General features: G+C 37.2%; 2 protein-coding genes and 1 long non-coding RNA gene across 9 annotated transcripts; 1 reads left to right on the plus strand and 2 right to left on the minus strand.

Moving 5' to 3' along the window:
• Positions 1-8,874: 8,874 nt before the first annotated feature.
• LOC137249952 (uncharacterized) lies at positions 8,875-18,668 on the minus strand. The gene is made up of 3 exons (XR_010952643.1): positions 18,561-18,668; positions 10,609-10,801; positions 8,875-10,540 (listed from the first exon to the last, which is right to left on the minus strand). It is a non-coding gene; the product is annotated as an uncharacterized lncRNA (long non-coding RNA).
• Positions 11,271-14,259, plus strand: LOC137249951 (protein transport protein Sec24C-like). Of its 6 annotated transcripts, none has more exons than XR_010952642.1 (7): positions 11,271-11,782; positions 11,848-12,072; positions 12,133-12,440; positions 12,494-12,917; positions 12,973-13,156; positions 13,211-13,345; positions 14,098-14,259. XR_010952642.1 is itself a non-coding variant. In XM_067782053.1 (4 exons), exons 1-3 carry the CDS (start codon positions 11,432-11,434, stop codon positions 12,401-12,403), a joined length of 696 nt encoding a protein of 231 aa, XP_067638154.1. In that variant the 5' UTR covers positions 11,271-11,431; the 3' UTR covers positions 12,404-12,440; positions 12,494-12,959. The 6 variants fall into 6 exon arrangements, 1 of the variants encoding a protein (XP_067638154.1); XR_010952641.1 differs by having other exon boundaries at positions 11,851-12,072; XR_010952640.1 differs by having other exon boundaries at positions 11,999-12,072; positions 12,519-12,917.
• On the minus strand, positions 16,513-18,351 carry LOC137249950 (uncharacterized). Of its 2 annotated transcripts, none has more exons than XM_067782052.1 (4): positions 18,169-18,351; positions 17,877-18,084; positions 16,888-17,808; positions 16,513-16,821 (listed from the first exon to the last, which is right to left on the minus strand). In XM_067782052.1, the coding sequence occupies exons 1-3, from the start codon at positions 18,190-18,192 to the stop codon at positions 16,892-16,894; spliced, it is 1,149 nt and encodes a 382-aa protein (XP_067638153.1). In that variant the 5' UTR covers positions 18,193-18,351; the 3' UTR covers positions 16,513-16,821; positions 16,888-16,891. The 2 variants fall into 2 exon arrangements, with proteins under 2 accessions (XP_067638153.1, XP_067638152.1); XM_067782051.1 differs by having other exon boundaries at positions 17,877-18,111.
• Positions 18,669-23,158: the final 4,490 nt, after the last annotated feature.

A 23,158-nucleotide genomic window follows, 5' to 3' on the forward strand; every position in this document is an offset into this window, starting at 1 on the left:
GAACTGATGTTGTTGCTTGTGTTGATGCTGGTTCCCAAATAAACGAAGTCTTTTACTATTTCGAAATTATGGCCGCCAACAGTAGCGTGGTTGACAAGGCGCATATGCGCTGACTCTTTGCTAGATGACAGCAGGTACTTCGTTTTGTCCGCATTCACCATCAAACCCATCTTTACCGCTTCTTTTTCCAGTTTGGAGTAAGCAGAACTAACTACGCGGGTGTTTAGGCCGATGATATCAATATCATCAGCATACGCCAGTAATTGCACGCTTTTATAGAATATTTTTTCAGAGCGGTTAAGTTTTGCAGCTAGTATAATTTTCTCCAGCATCAAATTAAAGAAATCGCACGATAGGGGGTCACACTGTCTCAACCCTCGTATAGTTTCGAACGGCTTGGAGAGGTCCTTCCCAATTCTGACTGAGCTGATGGTATTGCTCAACGTCATTTTGCACAGCCGTATAAGTTTTGCTGGGAAACCAATTTCAGTCATAGCGCTATATAGGCAACTCCTTTTCGTGCTGTCGAAGGTGGCTTTAAAATCGACGAAGAGGTGATGTGTGTCGATTCTTTTTTCGCGGGTTTTTTCCAAGATTACCAGGTCTGAAGCCACACTGATAAGGTCCAATCAGTTGATTCACGGTGGGTTTCAATCTTTCGCACAATGCACTTGACAGGACCTTATATGCGATATTGAGGCTGATTCCGCGATAGTTGGTGCAGTTTTCAGTATCCCCCTTCTTGTGGACTGGGCAAAGAACACTTAGATTCCAATCGTCAGGCATGCACTCGTCCGCCAACATTTTACTAAGAAGCTGACGCATGCGCTTTACCAACTCCTCGCCGCCGTATTTGACCAGCTCCGCAGGCAATCCATCAGCGCCCGCTGCCTTGTTGCTTTTCAATCTGGTTATTGCTATTCTGACTTCGTCATAATCAGGTGGGGGACATTTATTCCATCATCATCGATTGCGGGATCGGGTTCGTCGTCTCTGTGCGGTAAATCGTTGTCTCCATTTAGGTGAGCAGAGAAGAGTTCCCTCCATAATCTAAGTACTCTCTGGACTTCAGTTACAAGGTCGCCGTTTTCGTTCTTACAGTCTAGCGATACACCAGCGTACTATCGCTTGTCTGTCCGAGTATAGGCATATCTCACCGCCGCTTACATGATTCTCTAATAGGAAAGTGCATGCCCTTTATACTTTTAATGTCGTTTTATGTGGCTGGTTCCAAGCCCAGGACGGGGATTATGGCTACATTACACCTTTGTGTAATGACCCCATTGATCTATAAGTCAGCCGCCCATGATGATCATTTCCAGTGAATGGCTATCAGAAGCTTTTCTACCGTGTGAAGGAGGCGGTGTGACCTAGAAGCTTTAAATTGGTCCTATCAAATCGTTTCCCAGATGGTCGTGCTAGAACTTGAATTGAATGAACCGAATTTATATCCGGCAAAGGACTATCAACATCCAACATTCCCCCAAAGCCTTTGGTGAGTGTCTTTGTCGTTAAAGCAACAACGTGAGCTATATAATGAAGACGTTATGCTGATTCGAACATGCACATTACGATGTCCCGAACGGGCATCTGAAAAGTTGTAGCAGCTCGCTTGGTAACGTTACTGTCAGCGAAGGCATCTGGCCAAATGTGTACATGATCTCTTCGGCTTCTGGGTCCCTTCCTACAGTTCGCCGCAGCGTCGAATTCAATGTTAGGTGACCTAAAACGGATCTTCTCACAGCTCAAACATCTCAGGTTTAAGGGATCAAGACTAAAGCCAGAACCTGAATTAATATTCCACCAAATTAGTATACTTGCTGCCTTGTCCGTCCTCCTGTTGTGTGTTGAATATCTTTTCGCATCATGTAGTGTATTAAAAACTACTTTAGTTAATACTCCAGAAGAGGAAAAGACTATTAATACACGTCCAAAATTTTCTAGAGAGAGTGTTCAAACAAAAGCTCACAGAGCGACGTTTCCAGCGTCTTTTTATTGATTTTATGGGTCCCTATCCTCGCTCTAGTGATGGTAACGTGTATGTCTTTGTTTGTCTAGATCACTTTAATAAGTTTGTGTTTCTAAAACCTATGAGAAAGGCCACTTCAGCTGAGGTTATAATGTCCATTCGGACAACGGCAAACAATTCGTCTCGGAAATGTTCAAAGATTTTTTGGAGAAGTACGGCACGACACACGTGAAAACTGCATTTTATTCACCTCAGGGTAACGCTGCGGAAAGAGTCAACCGATCTGTGCTGCAGATAATTAGGTTCTTCATAAAGGGCAACCAAAAGAACTGGGACAAATGCGTCAGCGATGCCGCATTTGCACTACGCAGCGTTACTCACTCAGCCATCAACATGTCACCATACTATGCCACTTTCGGTATGCCTATGATACAGCATGCTGCATCATATGAGTTATACCGAAAGTTGGCGGCGTTAAAGGATGGTGACGTGGAGATGGATACGGCTGGTGATAAAATGCATCTCATAAGAAAGAGAATTATGAAGGAGATGAAGCTGGCCCACGATAGAAGTCAAAAGGTCTACGACACCAGGAGTAAGGATATAAAGTTTCAGATTGGACAAATGGTATATCGCCGAAACTACAAACAAAGCTCCCAAGTTGATAATTACAACGCTAAATTAGCACCAAAACAAGTCAAATGTATTGTTTTAGACGTTATAGGGAATTCTATGTATGAGCTTGGCGACAGCAATGGGAAAAAGATCGGGGTATACCACGCTAAAGATATTTTTGCAAAATAGTTTAATGTTTTTTTGTAGTGCAAGTACTCTGGTTCTATGTTATTTATTTATTTATCGACGTATTTTATTTATCTATTTATTGACGTATTGTAATTATTAATTTATTGACGCATGTGATTATTTTATTAAATCATTTTAATTTTCTTCATTTTTTTGATGTATTTGATTATTTTTGCATTTATTTCAATTTTTTATTTTATTTATTTATTTATTTTACCTACTTGACTACACGATCTGTGATATTTTTTCTATAATTTTTTTTTATAATTTTTCCGCCATCTGTGATATTTTATTTCATAAATAGGCCCGGCATTGAGTCGTGGGTCGAGGCCATACGTTGGACGCGGGAAATAATACTTGTCAGGCTGCGTTTAAACTTTTCTACGCACACGCTCCATAGTGCAGTCACCATCGGCGGTTGCGACCCTGTAACGACAACCTGTCTCCATACTGGCTTGAATAGGCGACAGCGTGTATATGTGTTTTGTGTCCAGGTATGTGTTTTGTGTCCAGGTTATTATTAACATAATAACATCAACATTGACAACATTGTACCTATAGTGAACACAATGTTGCAACGGAAATAAGATGTTGCGCTTGGCATCATGTTGTTATAATAAGTAAAATATCACCATGTTGCTATCAACCTAACAGCATTGACGAAGGGCATGTACCTATGTGTTTGTTCTGTTCTGGTGTGTATGAGGATGTGTATTGGTGCAAGGCTATGAGCGTGTGAATGCATCAGTGTGAGCGGTCAAGGCACGAACCAAATGTATCTGTGTAGGTGTTCGTTTTGTGGAGCGGGAAGCGTGTGAATGTATGAGTGCATGATTGTATAGATGGAAAATACGGGAAAGCCGAAAAGAAAGTTTGACATGTAATGGTAAAAATTTTCCGTTTCTGAGTAACGTTCCTTACCACGGCGGTGGCTATAAGAAGGAGCAAAATAAGCCAACGGGCCAAATTATTATTTTATCAGTGCCAGTGAGTGTAAGTGGAAAGTGGTTAACAAAAAAAAAAAAAAAAAAATTTTAATCTTTAAATAATCCAAGTTTTTAGTGCGCGCCTCAAACCGAAGGAAAACTGTTTACTAAATTTTGTAACCAAGTACCTTTTTTTAATTGTGTAGTGCGCGGCGAAACGTGTCTCGCGACCGCTAGAACCAGACAAATCTGGTTTGTCAGCTAGCTCCCGATCCTGACCGTTGCAGCAGAAATAAATTAGACCACAAAGGCTATCGCCACTGCTAAAACCAGGTAAGTATGATGGTTTTCACTGCCCTTCGATTTTTTTGTCTTCCTCCAACTTGGCATGCCCACTGGGAAGCTGGCTTCTATATAGCCAATTTTCCAAGCAAGCCAAGAGCAAACTTGCATGCATGTATGCACGCCTTCATACAGATATATGTATGTGGGTGAGTATATAATCATGCAGACAACAAAAAAGAAAATAAAAATAAAATAAATTTAATGCTAGAAATGCTGCAAGACTAACGTTTTTTTTTTTCGTATCTTAACAGGGCACTCCCTGCTGGAAAGAACCACTGAGAGAATTTAAAGTTTCGTTTTACGGCCTAAAAAGGCAAATTAGCGGCATCAAACTCCCGACGGCACTCCACGTCTACAACCACGTATATAACAACAACCAGATCACCGGTTGAATTGGCTACATACCACCCGGCAAGTACCACCACGCACTACACTATATTTTTAATTTGGTAGCGCACTCCAAAACAACCACTATAGCATTTTTATATTGGCAACCTACGGCCGCAACAACCCCAACTGCATCACCTTTTAAACCGACGTCACGCCTACAACAACCCCACCTATTTGCTCACTTAGACGGTGCAAAACACACACAACAACCCCATATATTTTTTCATTTTCATTCATTCGACACCAACCACCACCTGTATAAATTTTTATTTTGGCGACGTACCGCCCAACAGCAACTACAAGAACTTGATAACTTAGAAGAAAGCAATTTTCACAGGCGGCATTGGGCCGCAACAACAACAAACATAGCCATCTCATATTTTTACTTTGGCGAAATACCGCCCAACAACAATTATCACCATCCACGAGCAACACACTACGTTTTTATTTAGCCGACGGCAAAGCACCCAACAATAACACATTCGACACAATTTTAGCAACATGTTTTATTGGCGGAGTTAGAACGCAGCAACAACAGCAAAAACACAATAAAATTTTAACAATAGCAATTTTCACCGGCGGTATTGGGCGACCACAAAGCTGGTAACAACAATTATATATTTTTGGGCTGTTCGCATACTTTGCTAATACAAGCAACAACAAAAACCTGCGGAGGGAGGAGCTTTTCCGTCATTACATCGGATAATATTATTGTTTTTATATATTTTGTTTTATGTTAATACAATTATTATTCAAACATTGGCATAAGGGGCATAATTAGTTGGTAGGAAACGGGCAAAAGGGGGCATTCCATTTCCGGGGCCAAGCATTTTCCATTCGAAAATAAATAATATTTGGATTTCGCGTTAACACTATATTCTATAAGCCAATGGTGGCACTTTTACCTTCAACTTTTTTTTCTTTTTGTTTCACCGGTTTCTTCTTTTTTTTGCATTTTTCTTCGTCAGTTTGACATTTAATTTTTCTTAGTATTTTTATATCCCCATCTTCTACCATATACACATTTTTCTTTTGCACATTTTTGCCGCTACTTACGGTAGTACTAACTCAAAATTTTAAAATTTTGAACTTTTGCCCTATTTTCATTTCTTTTTGGACTTACTTTGATTATAGGCAAAATCAATTTTAACATGTTTTGTTTGCCCCACATTTCGAGATTATGCATGTTAGTGTGCCATCCGCACCACAGACATTTTTTATAGAATGCACATTTTTTTTTAAATCTTTGCATCTAATCAGCCCGCTTTTAAAATTGATACTATCAAAACACTCAATAACCAAGATTGCAAGCGAACGATCTGGTTGAGTGATTGAGGGTGGCTACCGTGAGCGTATGTATGTATGTTTTTGACTCTTTCTATTCCAGCGAATTCAGCACATCCACTCAACTGTACCGGCGCCGTTGGAGTAAGAGTATATGGGTGAGTGATGTTTGAGCACAATATTTTTGCTAATACACATATTTGCATGTATGTACATATATTAACATATGATGCCTGATCTTCTTGAGAAAATAGAAGAAGGAAACCTAAACGTAAGGAATATATGTACATACATAACTACAAACATACACACATTTTGTTGATAATATCCAAACTGGTTTTTTGCTTTATTTCGATAACCTAATTTTGCTTAGTACAAAATTGATTTTATGTTTACTTGAGCGGTTGAGATAGGTGAGGGATTAGGGTTCTTGAATTTTTTTGCTCACCCTCTTAGTTTTTTTTGTGTAAATTGCATATCTTTAAGATTGGTAGGATAAGAAATTAGGGTGGTTCACACATCTTAATTTAACTAGTATAAGAAAACTCTTCTCTCGTTTTTTTCTTCTTTATATGTTTTTCGGTAAAAAGAATTGTATTGAATTAAGTTGAATTCCAATCATATATCTTATTTTGTATTGCTTTCCCTTTTTATTTACGTTTTTTTTTCAAGTTATTTGGTTAAATTGAATTGAATTTAAATCAGATATTATTATGTTATTTTATTCCTTTTGAAATTTAATTTTAAGCGTTTCCGTTGTTGGTTACATTCGATAGGATAGATAGCTCCAGGGTATAGTTATAAGCAATAATTAAATTGTTAATAAAATTTAAAATGTTTGGATGAAAACGTAGCTTTCAATAATGCAGGGCTAAGTCAAATTTTGGTGTTGGTGCTGCGCTTGGGCGTGGCAAAGTAAGGTGAAGGTGAGTGTTTACGGAAAATGACTGAGTGACAGGGGACAGACTAGTGTCAGGTATGGGGGCACTGTAAGTAGATAGGAGTCGGCACAGTGCCCACGGCGCGGTGCAAGTTGCACTGCAGAGGGAGGGAAGACTCCACCTGACAGGACAGGCCTTCATCTTTTCCCCCTTTTAACTCTGCCCCTCAAGTATGTTTCCATATTTTTCAGCTCTTTCTCCTTGCTTTCCTTTACATATGCAGGTATGAACCGTTTTTGTTCATGTGGCTGCGGGTGAGGTCGGTGGTGCAATACCCCACCCAAGACGACGAGCTAGCCTGGGCCCGCAAGCATACCTGCTTGCCGCCGCTCCTCACCACCAAACAGTCAGCCACGTAACATCCTCTTTGACCATACCAACCAATTGGCTTTTCACACATCCATAACCTATAAATATCTCCTTTAGTGATTTCATAAACTTTTTGGAGATTTTATTGTTGGTTTTCGATACCTTTTTACTAGGATACTTAAAATTTGTGGAGTTTGTTCGTTATTTTTTGCATTTTCCTCATTTTTATGACATTGTAACATGTTTTGGGTTAGGGCCCTAATAACCGATGACAATTGATATGGATAAGTGAAAATATGGTTATGACTTGTATGAAATACTGTTCAAGCATTACAATATTTCAGGTATAGCAACCTACAATTCGTATGTCATGTATAGGAAATAATTTAAGGTAGAAGCAGTTTTTAAATTCATGGGTGACAGATTTTTTTTTTTTAATTTTTAAGTTAATATTTTTATTGCCAAACGAGAGTAAAATAAAAAAATTTTTTAAATAGAATAGTAAGATATGTTTTTGCTTTATAGAACATGTGAAAATGTATGTGTTTAAATCGAAAATATAAGTTTTTTGTGGCAAAAAACCAAGTCAACAGAGCCATTCTGTTGGTCCGAAATTGATCCAGATAGATATCAGGATCACAGCGTTGTTGTTGCATTTGCATATTAGATTTCTATCCGTATCTGGATCACGCTTCATTGGAACCATGATATAATTACCAGGTAGAAGCAGAAGTGAAAATGCAACCCTCCTGTGTATTTTGTTGTTGCCGATCGTACAAAAACTGCCAATCCTTCTTTCATTTTCTTCCGTCAAAAGTGATGGAAGAAGAAAAATGTCACATGTAATTTTCGTCAACAAAGCCAAAACAAAAAAAGAAATAAGTTGGTTTGCTGATGAAGCTGGAGGAAAAGGCATTTTTAACGGAAAATAAAATTAATTAGCTGATTTTTAAATGATATATATTTTATTTATTGTTATTTTTTATTTACATATAGCAGCTGAATCATTTATTCAACGTTTCCAGCGCATCAACTCTTGGTAATTCTATACGACAGCATGACACTGATAATACGCGTCCACAAATATCGAGAGAGTTGTTAAAAGACGCGCATTAACCTCGACAACAATAATCCGAAGGCGGAAGTAAAATCTTTTGTGTTGGTCAAGAGATATTTGCAAAAGAAGTTCGAAATCTTCAATTTAAAATTTTCATGTGGGCATTGTAATGTTGATGATATTTGTACCCACAAAAAAAAATTGTGCACATAAGTGTTTTTTGCAGATATAGTTTTATCTCCAAACCGGTGTTTGACCCACCCAGATTAATTTTTTATAAGCGCAGCCGAAGGCCGCCAGCGCAAAAATAATATGGATCCCACCCCGGTTTCGAAGCACTTTGGGTAGTTTTTCGGTTTTTTGGGAATATCTTTTGAACAAGCTAAAATTTTTCTTTTCCGCCTTCGGATTATTGTTATTGGATTTGGTGCTGCATGTGATCTTGTACTCAAAGAAATGGAATATGATAAGAAATTTATAGATTTTCTTTCTAAACGTTTGTATGATCGCATCACTTCAAGATTATCACATGGTATATGTAATCATCAACATCAAAATTTTAGAAATAAGGTTTTTCAATTAGAAGAAAATTTTTCTAAGCGGGGTCGCCCCTCGGCAGTGTTTGGCAGGCGCTCCGGTTGTATTGCTGTCATGAAAAGCTCTCAGTGAAAACTCATCTGCCTTGCAGATGCTGTTCGGAGTCGGCATAAAACATGTAGGTCCCGTCCGGCCGATTTGTAGGAAAAATCAATAGGAGCACGACGCAAATTGGAAGAGAAGCTCGGCCTTAGATCTCTTCGGAGGTTATCGCGCATTACATTTATATATGTAATGGTGGTACAGAGCAAAGCTATAGTGGTTTATTAAATTTATCATTACTGATGGCCTTAAAAGATGTGGCGTTGTCTAGTGCCTCAGCATGTACTTCTGCATCACTGGAACCTTTGTACGTACTACGTACGATTGGAACTGATGAGGATTTGGCACATAGTTCATAATTTGAAAGTAATTTATTGTTAAATTTTTATAGGTTTGGTATTGGTCGTTTTACCACCATTGAAGAGGTTGATTATATTACAGATACATGCATCAAACATGTCGAACGTTTACGTGAAATGTCTCCATTATGGGAGATGGTGCTAGAACCAATTGATTTGAAAAATTTCCAATGGTCGCAACATTAGTTTTGTTTATAATATATAAATAAGGGACCGTTTTGTATTATATGCATCTTTTAACGTATGTATTTATATTCCAAAGCAGTTTAATGTAATGGGAGATACAAATATAGTTCCTACTTTATCTGCCTAAGGTCGTTATTTTGTAGTATTAAAATTTTATTGGAAAATGATATTGCTATTGCTAAATGTTTTTTGTAGTGGACGTTATTTTCAATACATGTATATATGAGTGCTAACGTTATTGTCTTCAAGAGATGTTGAAAATTTAGGATGAGATTGTATATAAAATGCTGAGTCAATAGTATGTTCATGAATAAGTACTGATTTATTTTAAAATTTCATGTATTTTGTAAAGTAAAAATTAAGTAATTTAGTAACCTAATAAATATCGAAGATACATAATAACGTTTAACGTTGGAAACTCGTCGTGTAGGTATTTGAGGTGCATAATTCTTTGAAGGATACGTGCTTCATGTCTTGAGATGTAATCTTTTTTAATTAAAAAAAGCACGGGCGTGTTGAAAATTTCAAATTGAGTCGCTATGCCACAGAACTTTCGGGTTCAGCGCCATTTCATGGTTGTTTTGATCCAATTTTTCTTTTGGCTCCTCTGTTCGGAACCGATTTTGCTTTCGGTTTAATTTTTGGATACTAGTTCGGTTGTAGTACTTACTTCAATTACGGTTCCGGGTTTTCCTTCTGGCTCTAGCCTGGAGGCTTTTGTAGTAATTTCGACTTTAGGCTGGATCTGGTATCGGTGCCTGCTACGGCAAAAGTTCGGCTTGGAATATTTCCGTTTTCAACTCCAGTATCGGTTATACTCCAGGTTTTTTCTTGTCATCATATGGATGATATAAATAATCCAAAAGTAAATCTATAGCATGTAAAACATAATTTTCCAGCAATATTTTCCCTTCGTAAACTGTTTGTGGCCCTGATAAGGGCCGCTTTTCGTAGGTATAATTGTTTACCAATTTTTTTCTCTTTGTTGACTAGTGGTGGCCCTGATAAGGGCCGTTTTGCGTATTATTTTAGCATATTTTCGCTCTTTATAAACTAGTGGTGGCCCTGAAACTCGGGGAGCTTACTGCGTCTGGGTTTCATAGCTTATTCGTGGTACATCATGCATATCCGTTTGTGTGCTGCAGCTGTTCCGTTCCAACGGTGTCATTTGAAAAAAAGCGAACATGTAGAAGGGACTTTATTATTTATCCTTCGTCCTTCCTTCACGTTGTAGCGGCGAAAATATTGTCCGATATTTTGGTAGATAACTGTAGGAATGACCGTTGGGGACGATGAGACAACTTCCGTTTTTTACAAACTCTTGATTAGTACTGCTAGGTCATACATAAAATTATATTACATTTTTTATCTTACAACATTCGGGAAACTGAATATTTACATCAAAGACGGCAAATATAGCGATGGAGTGGAGTTGGGCATCAAATTTACTCTCTGAGCTCCCACAATAAGGTCACAGGCCTGAAAATGGAGCGAACAATTTAAGCCATTTTAGGGAAGCTAACGCCACAAACTTTTTCCCAATATTTCCTCTTCCTTGATCTTGCGGTATAATTCTTTACTTTAGTTCACAACTGCAAAAACTCGTGCAAGAATATCAGGAGAGGTGTCAAAAAATGCGCTTTGGACTCAGAACGACGAATCCGAAAGCAAAAATTAAAAAATCTATTTCCGTCAAAAAATATTACCAAAAAACTTAAAAATGGCACCGGAGCGCTCCAAAACCGGGGGTAGAATCCATAGTATTTTTGCGCAGATCACCTTTCTGCATTGATGGCCTTCGGTCGCGTTTATAAAAAATTACCATGAGAGACCAAATCTATATCCGCGCAAAACACTTTTACCCACAGTTTTTTTTGTGGGTACCCAACACCATCAAAATTACAACAGCCACATGAAATTTTTCAACTTTGTTTGTAAATATATCTGGAAAGAAATAAAAATTTCAATTTCCGTTTTCGGATTCATGGTCCTGGGTCCAAAGCATATATACATGTATTGAAAATAAGGTCCACTACAAAAAACATTTAGCAATAGGCGCCTTCTATTCTAAGCGAGCACGAAAAGAACACTCGCTTATTCATCGAATTACATTCAAAGCAACAACACTAACTCGGTTATTTTATCCAGTCCTCGCGAAGTCGGCTAATCAATAACCGAGTTGAGAGGTAGTGTTGAAAATAGAAAATATTGCTCTATTGTGAATGAAGTTTAAAATACACCAAGGAAATTTTTTGACATATAGAACTATCGCAGCCAACTTCACTCAAAAAGCGCAAAACAAAACAAAAGAAAATAAATCTTTTGTTATTACATTTCATTGCATATATATTTTATGCTGCATAATGCCGCAACAGCCGGGCTATCCACCACAACCTGGTCCACCTGGTTATCCTCCACAACCTCAGCAGCCAGGTCATCCTCTACAACAACCAGCTGCACCAGGTGGTTACATGGGTCAAATCATGCCACCAACACAACCTGGACAGGCGCCAATGCCCAGGCAGCCACCCATGCCGGGTCAACCCCCAATACCCAGACGTCCTGGTTATAAGGTATGCTAATACAACTAATATATTTCAAATATTGCTGATGATTGTTTTTCTATTATTTTCTTTAGCAGCACCTGCACCTGGTACTGGTATATATCAACAGCCGCAACAGTATGATGAAGCCCAACGCCATTTAGATCCCGATCAGATGCCAAATCCGATAAGGTTATCTTTGAAAATCAAAATGGCGCTGGTTGTGCTTTTATTACTTATCAACAGGGTTTATTACCACCACTGGTGACCACAAAATATGTGGTAGAAGATCAGGGTAACTCCTCGCCACGTTACGTTAGGTATTGATATTCGAAATTAATGTTTTGTTTGGCAATTACATTGATCTTTCTCGTTTGCAGGTCCTCTTTGTATTGCATACTTGCAACAGCTGATTTATTAAAAACAACAGCTTTGCCCTTTACACTTACCATCTCACCAATGGCACGAACGGTTGAGGGTGAATATGAGCCACTCATGTCCAACATCAATGCCTCGCAATCAATTGTGGACGCTGTACGCACTACATTGGGTCCACGCAGTATGGACAAGCATATTGTTGATTGCAGTGGTAAGGCCACAATTTCAAATGATGGTGCAAACATTATGAAACTATTGGATATCCAGCCCTAAAACTCTAGTCGACATCGCCAAATCTCAAGATGCTGAGGTAAGTTTTTTGTTATATTAGAATGTGTAGAATAAAAATGTTTCTCTTATCAGGTCGGCGATGGCACCACTTCAATAGTACTTGAAGCAGGTGAAATCTTAAAACAAGTTAAGCCATATGTGGAGGAAGGCGTGCATGCATTAAAGCTATACGTAAAGCATTACAATTATGCATGACCAAAATATGACATGGCTGTAAATGTCGAAGCGCCAATCAAAGGAACAACAACGTGCTTTATTGGAAAAATGCGCTGCCACAGCAATGTCCTCCAAACTTATTCATCAACAAAAAGATTTCTTTTCTAAAATAGTTGTGGACGCTGTACTTTTCTTAGTTGGACCCAATGTCATACAAAAAATTTAAATCGCATTATTAAATATAGAATAGGAATTCAAGGCTGAGCGTGATAAATCTGAAGTACGTATTGATAATGTTCAAGAATGCTGAATGGCGTATTCTGTACAATAAACTAGCTAAGTAAGGCGCCATTGTTGTGTTATCTAAACTACCAATTGGTGATGTTGGTACACAGTATTTTTCAGGTTGTGATGTGTTCTGTGCTGTTCGTGTACCAGAAAAAGATTTGGAACGTACAATGAAAGCGTGTGGTGGTGATGTTATGACTACAGCTAATGATATTAATTCAAGGGTTTTGGGTCACTGTGATTACTTTGAAGAACGTCAAGTTGGTGGTGAACGCTTCAACATTTTCCAAGGTTTGATTTTGGGTTTGACATTGATTTTATTTTCATAGTTTATAATTATTTAAGGTTTGCGTTAATGCTAGAACATATACATTGATTTTACGTGGCGGTGCCGAACAATTTTTGGAAGAAACTGAGCTTCGTTACATGATGCTATATTTATTGTGCGGTGTACAATTAAACATGATTCTGTTGTTGCTGGTAAGTCAAAATACAAATTGAAAAAATGTCTAATCTTAGGGCCTATTGGGGCCCATCTGTCTTACAGCTGTGGGCCTACTTGTCTTGTCTATGCGACTGCCCTGCTTCTCGGCTCTGGGACTGGGTTCTTTCTGCCTCTTAAAGCAGGCTTGTCGCCTTCCGCCGAACGTTGCCTCTTCATTCTACCATTCGACGCTTCTTCCTCGTACCGGTTGCAGAACCGAGGGTTTCTAGCAGCAAACCTTTTGAACTGCCTTCGACTTACAGTTCTTGGTCACCGACATCCCGCCGCCCTCCTGTGAGGCGAAACGGCGTAGATGCCAGTCCTAAACAGCTCCGCCTCATAGTCGGGCGCTATGGAGATCGGCTAAGCCCTCACACCAACGACAAGGTGCCTACCCTAGTGAGGGAGAGATTGGGGAGATAGCTGTTTATTTTATTACAAAGCTCATCGATATAGGAAACAATAGCATAGGCGTAGAAGCAATAGTGACTCCTCCTGGTGGTAAAGGTAGCTATTGATATGAAGAAGTTAAACAGAAATTTGAATATGAGTTTTTTTTTAAGTTATTGCAAAAAAGCGTTGAGGATTTTTAATATCTTACGAGGTACCTTCGTACATGTTTCTAAGAATGACGAATGAGACCTATTCAAACTTCGCTATACTTTAACATACAATAATTTATCCCATTTTAAAACAATTATCATTTTTTGATTTTATTAAATTTTATAAAATGTTTCTTCCTCTACAGTGCAATTTACTTATTAGATGGTAAAGATGGCTTCGCATTATCTCCGTCAGTAAGTGTGACAAGGTGGCCACAGCGTGACTCGGAGCGTCTCTTCAATAGCTCTCTAGTGGTGATGGTGACAGCAGAGAAACCCAACTGTTTACAAATGTTACACTTCAAAAAGAATCAAAAATCAAATATTTTACCTAAATTTGAACTTTTTATTTGGTGTTCTTAAAACTTTTTTGAGTATACAATTTTGTCAATTTTAGTATAACAAAGTACAAGTTTTATTTTTATATTGCATTGATTTTTGAGTATTTTTTTTACCGAAAAGTCTTTAAAATTTTCTTTCATAAAAAAACTGTTTCACAATTTGTATAGAAGAAAATCTCAAACACCCTTCAAAAAACTTCAAAAATCAACGAGAATTTTGTTATACTAAAATTGATTTTGCTACAAAATTGTATACTCCAAAAAAGCATAGAACCATAAATAAGAAGTTCAAAATTTCGGTAAATTTTTGCGTTTTTCGAAAACGTTTTCGATACTGTTTTTCATAGCTTCAGTTAAAAAAAATCATGGAAGTTTTTTCGTGTAGTATCGGAAATAAAAAAAGTATTTAACTGACGAAATGTATTAAGAATTGAGACTGCTATTTTTCTGTTCGCAGGTGTAAGTTCATTATCAAAATGTTTGATGTGTATTCATCTTAAAAACGTGTGCATAAAACACTGCCTTTCATTTTAAATTGCTTTATATGTTAGGAAATTGAAGTACAAATTAATTTTAATTTCTACTAGAAGTATGATATGTTTAAACGGTTGTTTTTTATGAAATTGGTGGTTTTGAAAAAATTTAAAAAAGATAGGATCCGTAAATTGCCTTATATTTTATGAAATTGATGAACGAATTAATTTAAAAAATTACTAAATGTATGAAATGTTTATGCTGTTATGTTATGTTGTTATGAAAGAAAGTGAATAAAACGATTGAAAAGTTGCCTTAAAGTTTTAGCTTTTTTTTGTTTAAAAACACATTCTATTTAGCATTTAGTATTTTTAATAATAGTGCATAACTATACAGATGAACCGTTTCTTTGCAGAGTGTCACAAGTACACTTTTCTATGTATCGAATTATTTAGATTGATTATAAACAACCGGTAGAGTTAGGTTACTCTATGTAGAGTTCAGTCTGGATTATAATCATGTTCAATTTTACGATTATTTTATTATCAACTGGACTCATATGTCAGTATTATTATTAACAAAAAAACTAAAAAAGACATTTCATATTTTTGCCAATGATTTAGTTAAATTTTTTCGAATACGGTTTTAAGAATGCTTGCTTGAATGGAAATAACTGTAGCTTACCAAAATTGCAATAAGTTCAATGATTTCGAAAATGTACTTGTGCCAATTTCAATAAACGGTTCAAATATTATATCCACATTAGAGATATACGCCGCCGATAAACGCCGCCGCCGTGGTGGACAGTCGAACTAGTACGAAAACTGAAGCTACGCGGTCATCCATAATGGGCTCTTATAACATAAGGCCGGAAAGCAACATTTCACATCTTTCAACTTTCATTCTAAAATATCGTTTTGATTTAACGAAGACTATTGAAATCAATGTTGTGAACACAAACGTCTGCAAACTTTGGTCTACATTTTAAAAATTTGATCCAGGGTCCTTGTAAAATTTTAATTATGTAGATGCGCCGAGGATTATACGATACCCATGTCGCAATGACATCCACTTAGACTGCTTATGATTTCGAGGGCGGCATCATTGGCCGAATAGTCACTCCCTAACGTTTCAAGGTGCTTCTCTGGTGTAGCTCGGAAGTATAGCTCGACAGAAGCATCCGTTGGAAAGTCTTCGGAGCTACACCAAGAGCTTCTAGGACAGTGACGTCGATGAAGGTATGAGTTGGAAGTCGCAGTCCTATAGCCTCCGTGCTGTCATATGGTGTGAGGGTCAGGTGTGGTAGCGACTGGTGGTCGGGATTGCTACTGTTCGCACATCGGGAATTGTAGCTCCTAAAAACAGCCGAAAAATCTGGAGGCTACATGTGCCACTAGAAGCATGAGTATTAAAAGACCACTAATAGCAACCGTAAGTCGCCTTTGTGTGTGACCGCCAAGGAGCCACAAACTACGCCGAAATATACAGACAAAAGTGTGACCATTTTATGTATCTCTTCCGAAATGGTCAAACCGTTGATTTCCTTAAATAAATACAAACAAAACCTTTCCTAAATATTTATTTAAATAGAAAGATCAAGCTTTTTAAAGTAAAAATACCGGAGTACGCCGCCGCTGCCGCCGCCGATAAAAGGATCGGCGTAAACCTCTAATCCACATATACTTACGTAGTTGCTAACTAATTCTAATCTCTTATTTAAATAATTATATGGGACTGCATTTATTACAGTTTATATAATGTTATTTAATTTTATTTTCTGCTTATCATTTTTGATTTATAACTCATTAGTTTAACAAGGGTTGACAAATTGTTATATTATTAAAAAAAAAATAATAATATTTTATAAAATCATAGTACCATACAATCACTGGAGTCAACATCCATGCCACGTATAGGGGCTTCCTTAATGGTAGTACCAGCGTCACCATCATCATCGGTATCGTCGCTTGTGCTGCAAAGTTTTTTCAATAAATAACCAATTTGTATTTGACAAAAGCGTTTGGTGCCTTTAGCCATAGTTGACATTGATTTGATCTTAAATTTTAAAATATATATGATAGTAAAATGTATATATTTATTTTTTTCATGCTAACCACTTACGACATTAAATGATGTGATTCTGTATCAAATAGTTGAAAAGGTTTTGCCTCCTGTCAAGTGCTTCATCAATACCGGATTCATCCCTTTCATCCTCAGTACCGAATAGGGTGTCTGTACTTTGTTCGTTCATGTCATACAAGTCGTCAAAAGAAATGCAAATGTTATGCAAAACGCATACGCTGACTACTATGTTAGTTATCATCTTAAGGTCAGTTTGCTCTGTAAACATTAAAAGCCTCCGAAATCTGCCTTTCAACAAACCAAATGCGTTTTCAACTACCATTCGTGTAGATGAAAGTATTTCGTTGAACTTTCTTTGCGCATCATTTAAATTTCCATAGTCTTTGAACGGTGATACTATCCACTTGTTCGAAGGATACGCGGAATCTCCTATGATGAAATGCGAGTTGGGAAACATTTCCTCATAATGACTTTCTGCGTCTTCAAAGAGTTTGGATCGTCTTAGTACCCTATAATCGTGAAGCGATCCTGGTTCACCACAGGTAATATCAATAAATTTTTTGTTACAATCGACTACGGCTTGAACCACTATGCTGTATGCTTTCTTCCTATTAAAGTACATTTCCTTACAATTCTTTGGTCCCTTAATGGCAATGTGTGTGCAATCGATTGCCCCAATTACACCCGGAATACGTTTCTTTTCACGAAATTGTTCTGCATTTTCATGCAAATAAGCCCCTTGTGGCCACTTTATGTGTTCATCGGCTATGGACACCAAAAAAGTAGCAACTCGCTGCACTACTGACCACGCTGCCGACTGAGCCACCCCAAACAAATTACCTAGTTGTCTGAAGGTCACTGTGTTGCTCACGTACCAAATATACATATATACAGACTTTTTGGCCGTAACTGGTGGCCTTCCACCGCTAGATGGATCAGGGGCGTAATTGGAATATCTCACTAAAAGGAAAAATAATTTAAGTGATTTAGTATTTACAAACTTATATGAATAATCTATTGGATATTACTAATAAGGTATTCCACAGTTTCACGTTTCAGTCTCATGTGCATCTTAAAATCTTTCTGATTCATCGCATCAAGAGTCGCTTCGAAATTTTCGCACTTTACATGATCTTCGTTTTCGGTGTCAGAGTCCTCAGAGGAGCTGGAACTTGCGAAAACAGCATCCAAGATTTCGTCGACAACTTCTTCCTGCCTACGGGCACGCAATTCATTCTGGTCATCCAAGAGAAGAAATTCAATCTGAAAGATTACTACACCTTATTTCTTTCTAATTTCTTTAATTAATTAGTAATTTACCAAATAGTTTTCCGGAGCACTCATTTTGCTTTTCTTTTATTAGTATTTTGCTTATTTATTGCCAGTAAGTTTTCAAAAACGTTGTATTGCAAATTTCACAAGTTTTGCAACGAAAATATAAAAAAGGCGCCAAGATAGGTGTTCAAAACACAACAAATATTATAATTTACAAAAATGTTTTAATTTAAACAAAGAAAACGTCAATAATAAACAACAGATGATTTTGACAGCTGAAATGTTACCAGTGTTGTTAAATACATGCAGGGAAATTTTAACCGAGTTTGGCGTTCTTTTCGCACTCGCTTAGAATAGAACGCGGCTAATATCATTTCCCAATATAATTATAATACTAGGACGAGTTTTAGTATTTGTGAGCTAAAGTAAAGAATTACCTAATAAATTTTCACATCAAAAGTAAATAAGCAAAAAATGTAAACATAAACAAAGTTTCACATTTTATAACCAGCTTCGAATGAAAAAACATGTAAAATGTAACTCAGATGCTTTTACCTGGTTATTGTACCATAGAGTTGGGTCGTTTCGTTCTGAACTTGTTCAATTGAACGGGTCTCTCAACTGAACAAGTGAACTAGATCTTCGATTTCGGTTCTATTTGTTCTTTTAGTTCATTTGTTCTTTTAGTTCATTTTATCTAATGTTATTCTTTCTCTCTTCTCGTTCGCGAACATTGTAAATTCATACATACATACGCAGAAATTCACAATGAGCACGAATTTCGATGATGCCACTTACACTAAAGATATGTGTGGTCATCTTTGTGTGTGGCCCTGCTACAACAATATATGTATGGACTATTTATGAAAAACATCTTTTGTAAGAGACAAATTATTACATTTATTAAACTTGAAAAGTTCATATTTACAATTTGTGTCTGTACTCTTTCAATTTCCTGAATCTTCCGAAATTTGTAACTTTTTTTGAAGTTAATAATACACAAATATATTAACTTATTTATTCATAACACATTTAAATATACATACACAAAGCATTGCTGCATACACACCCACATCTATACTTGTTGGCTTTTTCCGCGGGTGCAAGCAGCAGTGAACAAATTTGCTTGAAAAAAGAGAACAGATGAACAAAAAGAACAACTTGTTCGTTCATCAGAAAAAGAACAAAAGATTCGAATCTCTGAAATGAACGAAAAAGCACAACTCTATTGTACCATGATTGGAACGTAACTTTTGATCCGAGCGTATTGCGCGTTTCCCACAAATCACTTTCCCAGATTGCGCATTCACGAGTTCAAAATTACTTCGTTCTGCGCAAATACGTCATAGTTGACCCTTGAGCGAGTAAAAAAAAGAGCTATAGGAAAAATGTCAATTTATACGTGTTGAAGTTAGCTTATTTTACGCAACTCTGTCAATGGTGTATATCTGCTAGAGATAGGTTTGCACAACACTGTCACATGCTCATCTCTATCTTGTAATGTCATTGAAATAAATTTTGTACTCTTCCCTCAATACAACAAATCGCCGAAGAATACGCACGTGTTTTATTCAATATCGCCCAACTGGTTATGGGCCTTTTTATTTGCATTAATTTTGTATTAGGCATCATCGGGATATTGAATCGGAATTCATTTGAAAGCATTAGTTGCTATATTTAAAGGTAAAAGCATAAATTATTGTGTACGGCATTTGTTGCAAGAAAAAAACTTTGGTTAAACACGATGGCGAACCTACATAGGGAATTTGTATTTGAAAAGTTGTCTGCGGCGATAATTACCACGATTGGTCATGGAAAACTTATTGGAGTCGAAGGGGCTCACCAATTGCATTACCATAAACACTGAAACCTCGGTTGCTATTGAAAAAAATGTCTCTAAACTCGGGGAGGCAAAAGCTACACTAGTGCTGTCTTTGGAGAAATCTATATATGCGCATATTAGATCACGTAAAACTGCACTAGAGATATGGGAGAATCTTAAAAAATTATATGAAGATACAGGGTTTCTACGAACAGTCAGTCTGTTAATGAAATTTGTTTCGATCAAATTCGAAAACTGTAAATCTATGGAATCGTACATAGAATCCATTACTTCTGTTTACCACAAATTAAATAGCGCAGGATGGGAAGTTGACGATTGCTGGTTGCCTGGAATTACCTGTCTGGGCTTGCCAGAGCAGTTCATGCCACTATTAATTGGTTTCGAAGGAAGACAATCGTATCCGTCATCCGAAGAAGTTAAAACGAAATTATTTGATTTAGAAGTAAAGCCTTCGCCGCTGACAGACAGTGCCCTTTTATCAAAAAGTAAAATAAAACATTTCAAGAAGAATGTAAATCGCGGTATAAAATGTTATGCTTGCGGTGGTAAAAATCACAAGGCGAGTGATTGCACTACGCTAATTGCAAAGCAAAAGATGGTGTATACAAATTTACATCTGGTTCGTCGTTAATGTGCAGAAGTTTTGAAACTGATGCAATAACTTGACACCGCAAATTAGGTCATATAAATTTTCAAAGTTTGAAACAAATGAAGCATATTGTTGATGAATTAATATTTGATGACGAAACAATCGACACTAATTGCACAGTATGTGCACAGGGCAAACATTCAAGAAAACCCCTTCAGCATAGTAAGTAGAAATCAAAAGAACTGTTAGAGATCATACATTCTGACCTGGTAGGGCCAATGGAAACGCATTCCATTGGTGGAGCTAGATATTTCATCACGTTTATAGATGACTATAGTCACAAAGTATTTTTATACTTCTTAAAGCAAAAATCCGAGGCTATAGAAGCGTTCATAGATTTTAAAGCGTATGTTGAGAACCAGACACAACGTAAAATCAAAATTTTCCGCACAAATGGAGGGTCTGAGTATTGTAGTAAACAATTTTTGCAAATTTGTAAATCGTCAGGTAACCAACATCAAATGACAAATTCGTATAGCCCATAACAAAACGGTATTGCAGAGCGTATGAATCGCACTTTAGTAGAACGAGCTAGGTGCATGATTTTTGATGCATATTTAGACGATTCATATTGGGCTGAAGCATGTGCGATGGCAGCGTATATTGTGAACAGGTCACTTTCTTCTGCATTAGTTAACAAAACACCAGAAGAAGAATGGTTTGGAACAAAAGTGGCATTTCTCATTTGAGAATCTTTGCATCCACAGTGATGGTTCATATTCCAAAAAAAATTTGAACAAAATGGAATGCGAAGTCAACAAAATGATATTTGTCGGTTTTTATGGTGATAAGAAAGGTTATCGCTGCATCGAACCCAACACTAAAAAACTCACAGTAAGTCGTGATGTAATTTTTCATGGGAGCCCTCCAAAAACGAACATGAAAGTGGATATTAGTACAACGATTGTTGATTCGGATAAAGTGAGGGACGTGGACTTCTCGGATGAAGATTATCCGAACCAACAAATTGAAAGCATGCAAAATGCGAAAGGTAGTTCAGTCTCAGGGAGGGATGACGCATTAGAAACTTTTGTTGACGCGCATCCAACTGATAATACAGTAAGCAGTTTATAAGAAGTCGGTATAGATAATGAAACTAACCAATATGATAGCGATTATGTACAAAGTGACCCAAGTTATAAAGGTTTGTCGATGTAAGAACCAAGAAGGTCTTCGCGTAAGCTAAAACCCAAAGTTTTAGATGGGTGTTTCATATATATCACGTAGCGAAAAATTTTCAAACCCGGCTACGCTAACTGAAGCCTTGAATAGCAAAGATAATAAAAGATGGCAGAAAGCCATGGAGGAAGAAATTAATTCGCACAACAAGAACAATACGTGGACTTTAGCTGAGCTACCTAAAGGTCGAAAAGCCATAAAAGGCAGATAGGTATTCAAAACTAAGCGCGATGACAACGGAGATGTATTGCGTTACAAAGCTCGATTTGTTACTTGACTCATGTGTATTTTTTAATACAGAACTAAATCTCGTGTTAGCAATATATGTGGACGATATATTAATATTTTGGAGTGATCCGACGGTGCTAGTCAAATTGAAATCAGTACATGTTTTAAGATGAAAGACATGTGATCAGCTACGCTTTGTTTACGTATTCGAATAAATCAAACAAAAGATTTTATAGAATTAGATCAGTCGAATTATATCAATGAAATACTCGAGCGTTTTCATATGTATAACTGTAAGCCGATATCTACGCCAAGTTATCCGAATATTAAGCTATCTAAAAATCTTGGATCAAACACAGACTCACTCAAAGATCTTAATCGCATCCCGTACCAAGAAGCAGTGGGTTGTTTGCAATATTTAGCACAAGGCACTCGCCCAATATAGCCTTTGCAGTCAACGACGTGAGCCGATTCAACGCGAACTATAATTCATCTCACTGGTCGGCGGTGAAACGTATATTTCGATACCTAAAAGGGAGCATACATTTAAAACTACGATATATCAAACAAATCGACGATGGCATCTCAGGCTTTTGTGATGCAGACTATGCATCAGATGTTGATAACCGACGATCATGCAGTGGTTACGTGTTCAAGTGGTCCAACGCGGCAATTACCTGGAAGAGCAAGCGTCAACCAACAGTGGCGTTATCGACAACTGAGGCAGAGTATTTGGCAATGAGAGCTGCAGTGAGGGAAGCTATGTGGTTGAAACAATTTGTTAATGAAATCGATCCCATGCTACAGAAGGCTATTCCCTTAAATTGCGACAACCAAACTCAATTGAATTAGCTGAATCCGACAATTTTAGGAATCGGACGAAGCACATTGACGTTAGGCATCATCATATCAGGGACATGATTCATGAAGGTGTAATTAAAATAAACTACATTCCGTCCGAAGAAATGGCAGCTGATAATTTAACTAAAGCAGTACCAAAGGACAAACACTCTTTATGCGTCAAACTTTGCGGATTATGCTGAACTTACAAATTTCATATGAAATATATTCATTAATGATATTCTATTGTAAATTGAAATATTTATTACATACATATTGTGAATTTTTGGATTTAA

The sequence above is a fragment of the Eurosta solidaginis genome, chromosome 4, assembly GCF_040869045.1.
Source record: "Eurosta solidaginis isolate ZX-2024a chromosome 4, ASM4086904v1, whole genome shotgun sequence".
NCBI classification, from domain to species: Eukaryota; Metazoa; Arthropoda; class Insecta; order Diptera; family Tephritidae; genus Eurosta; species Eurosta solidaginis.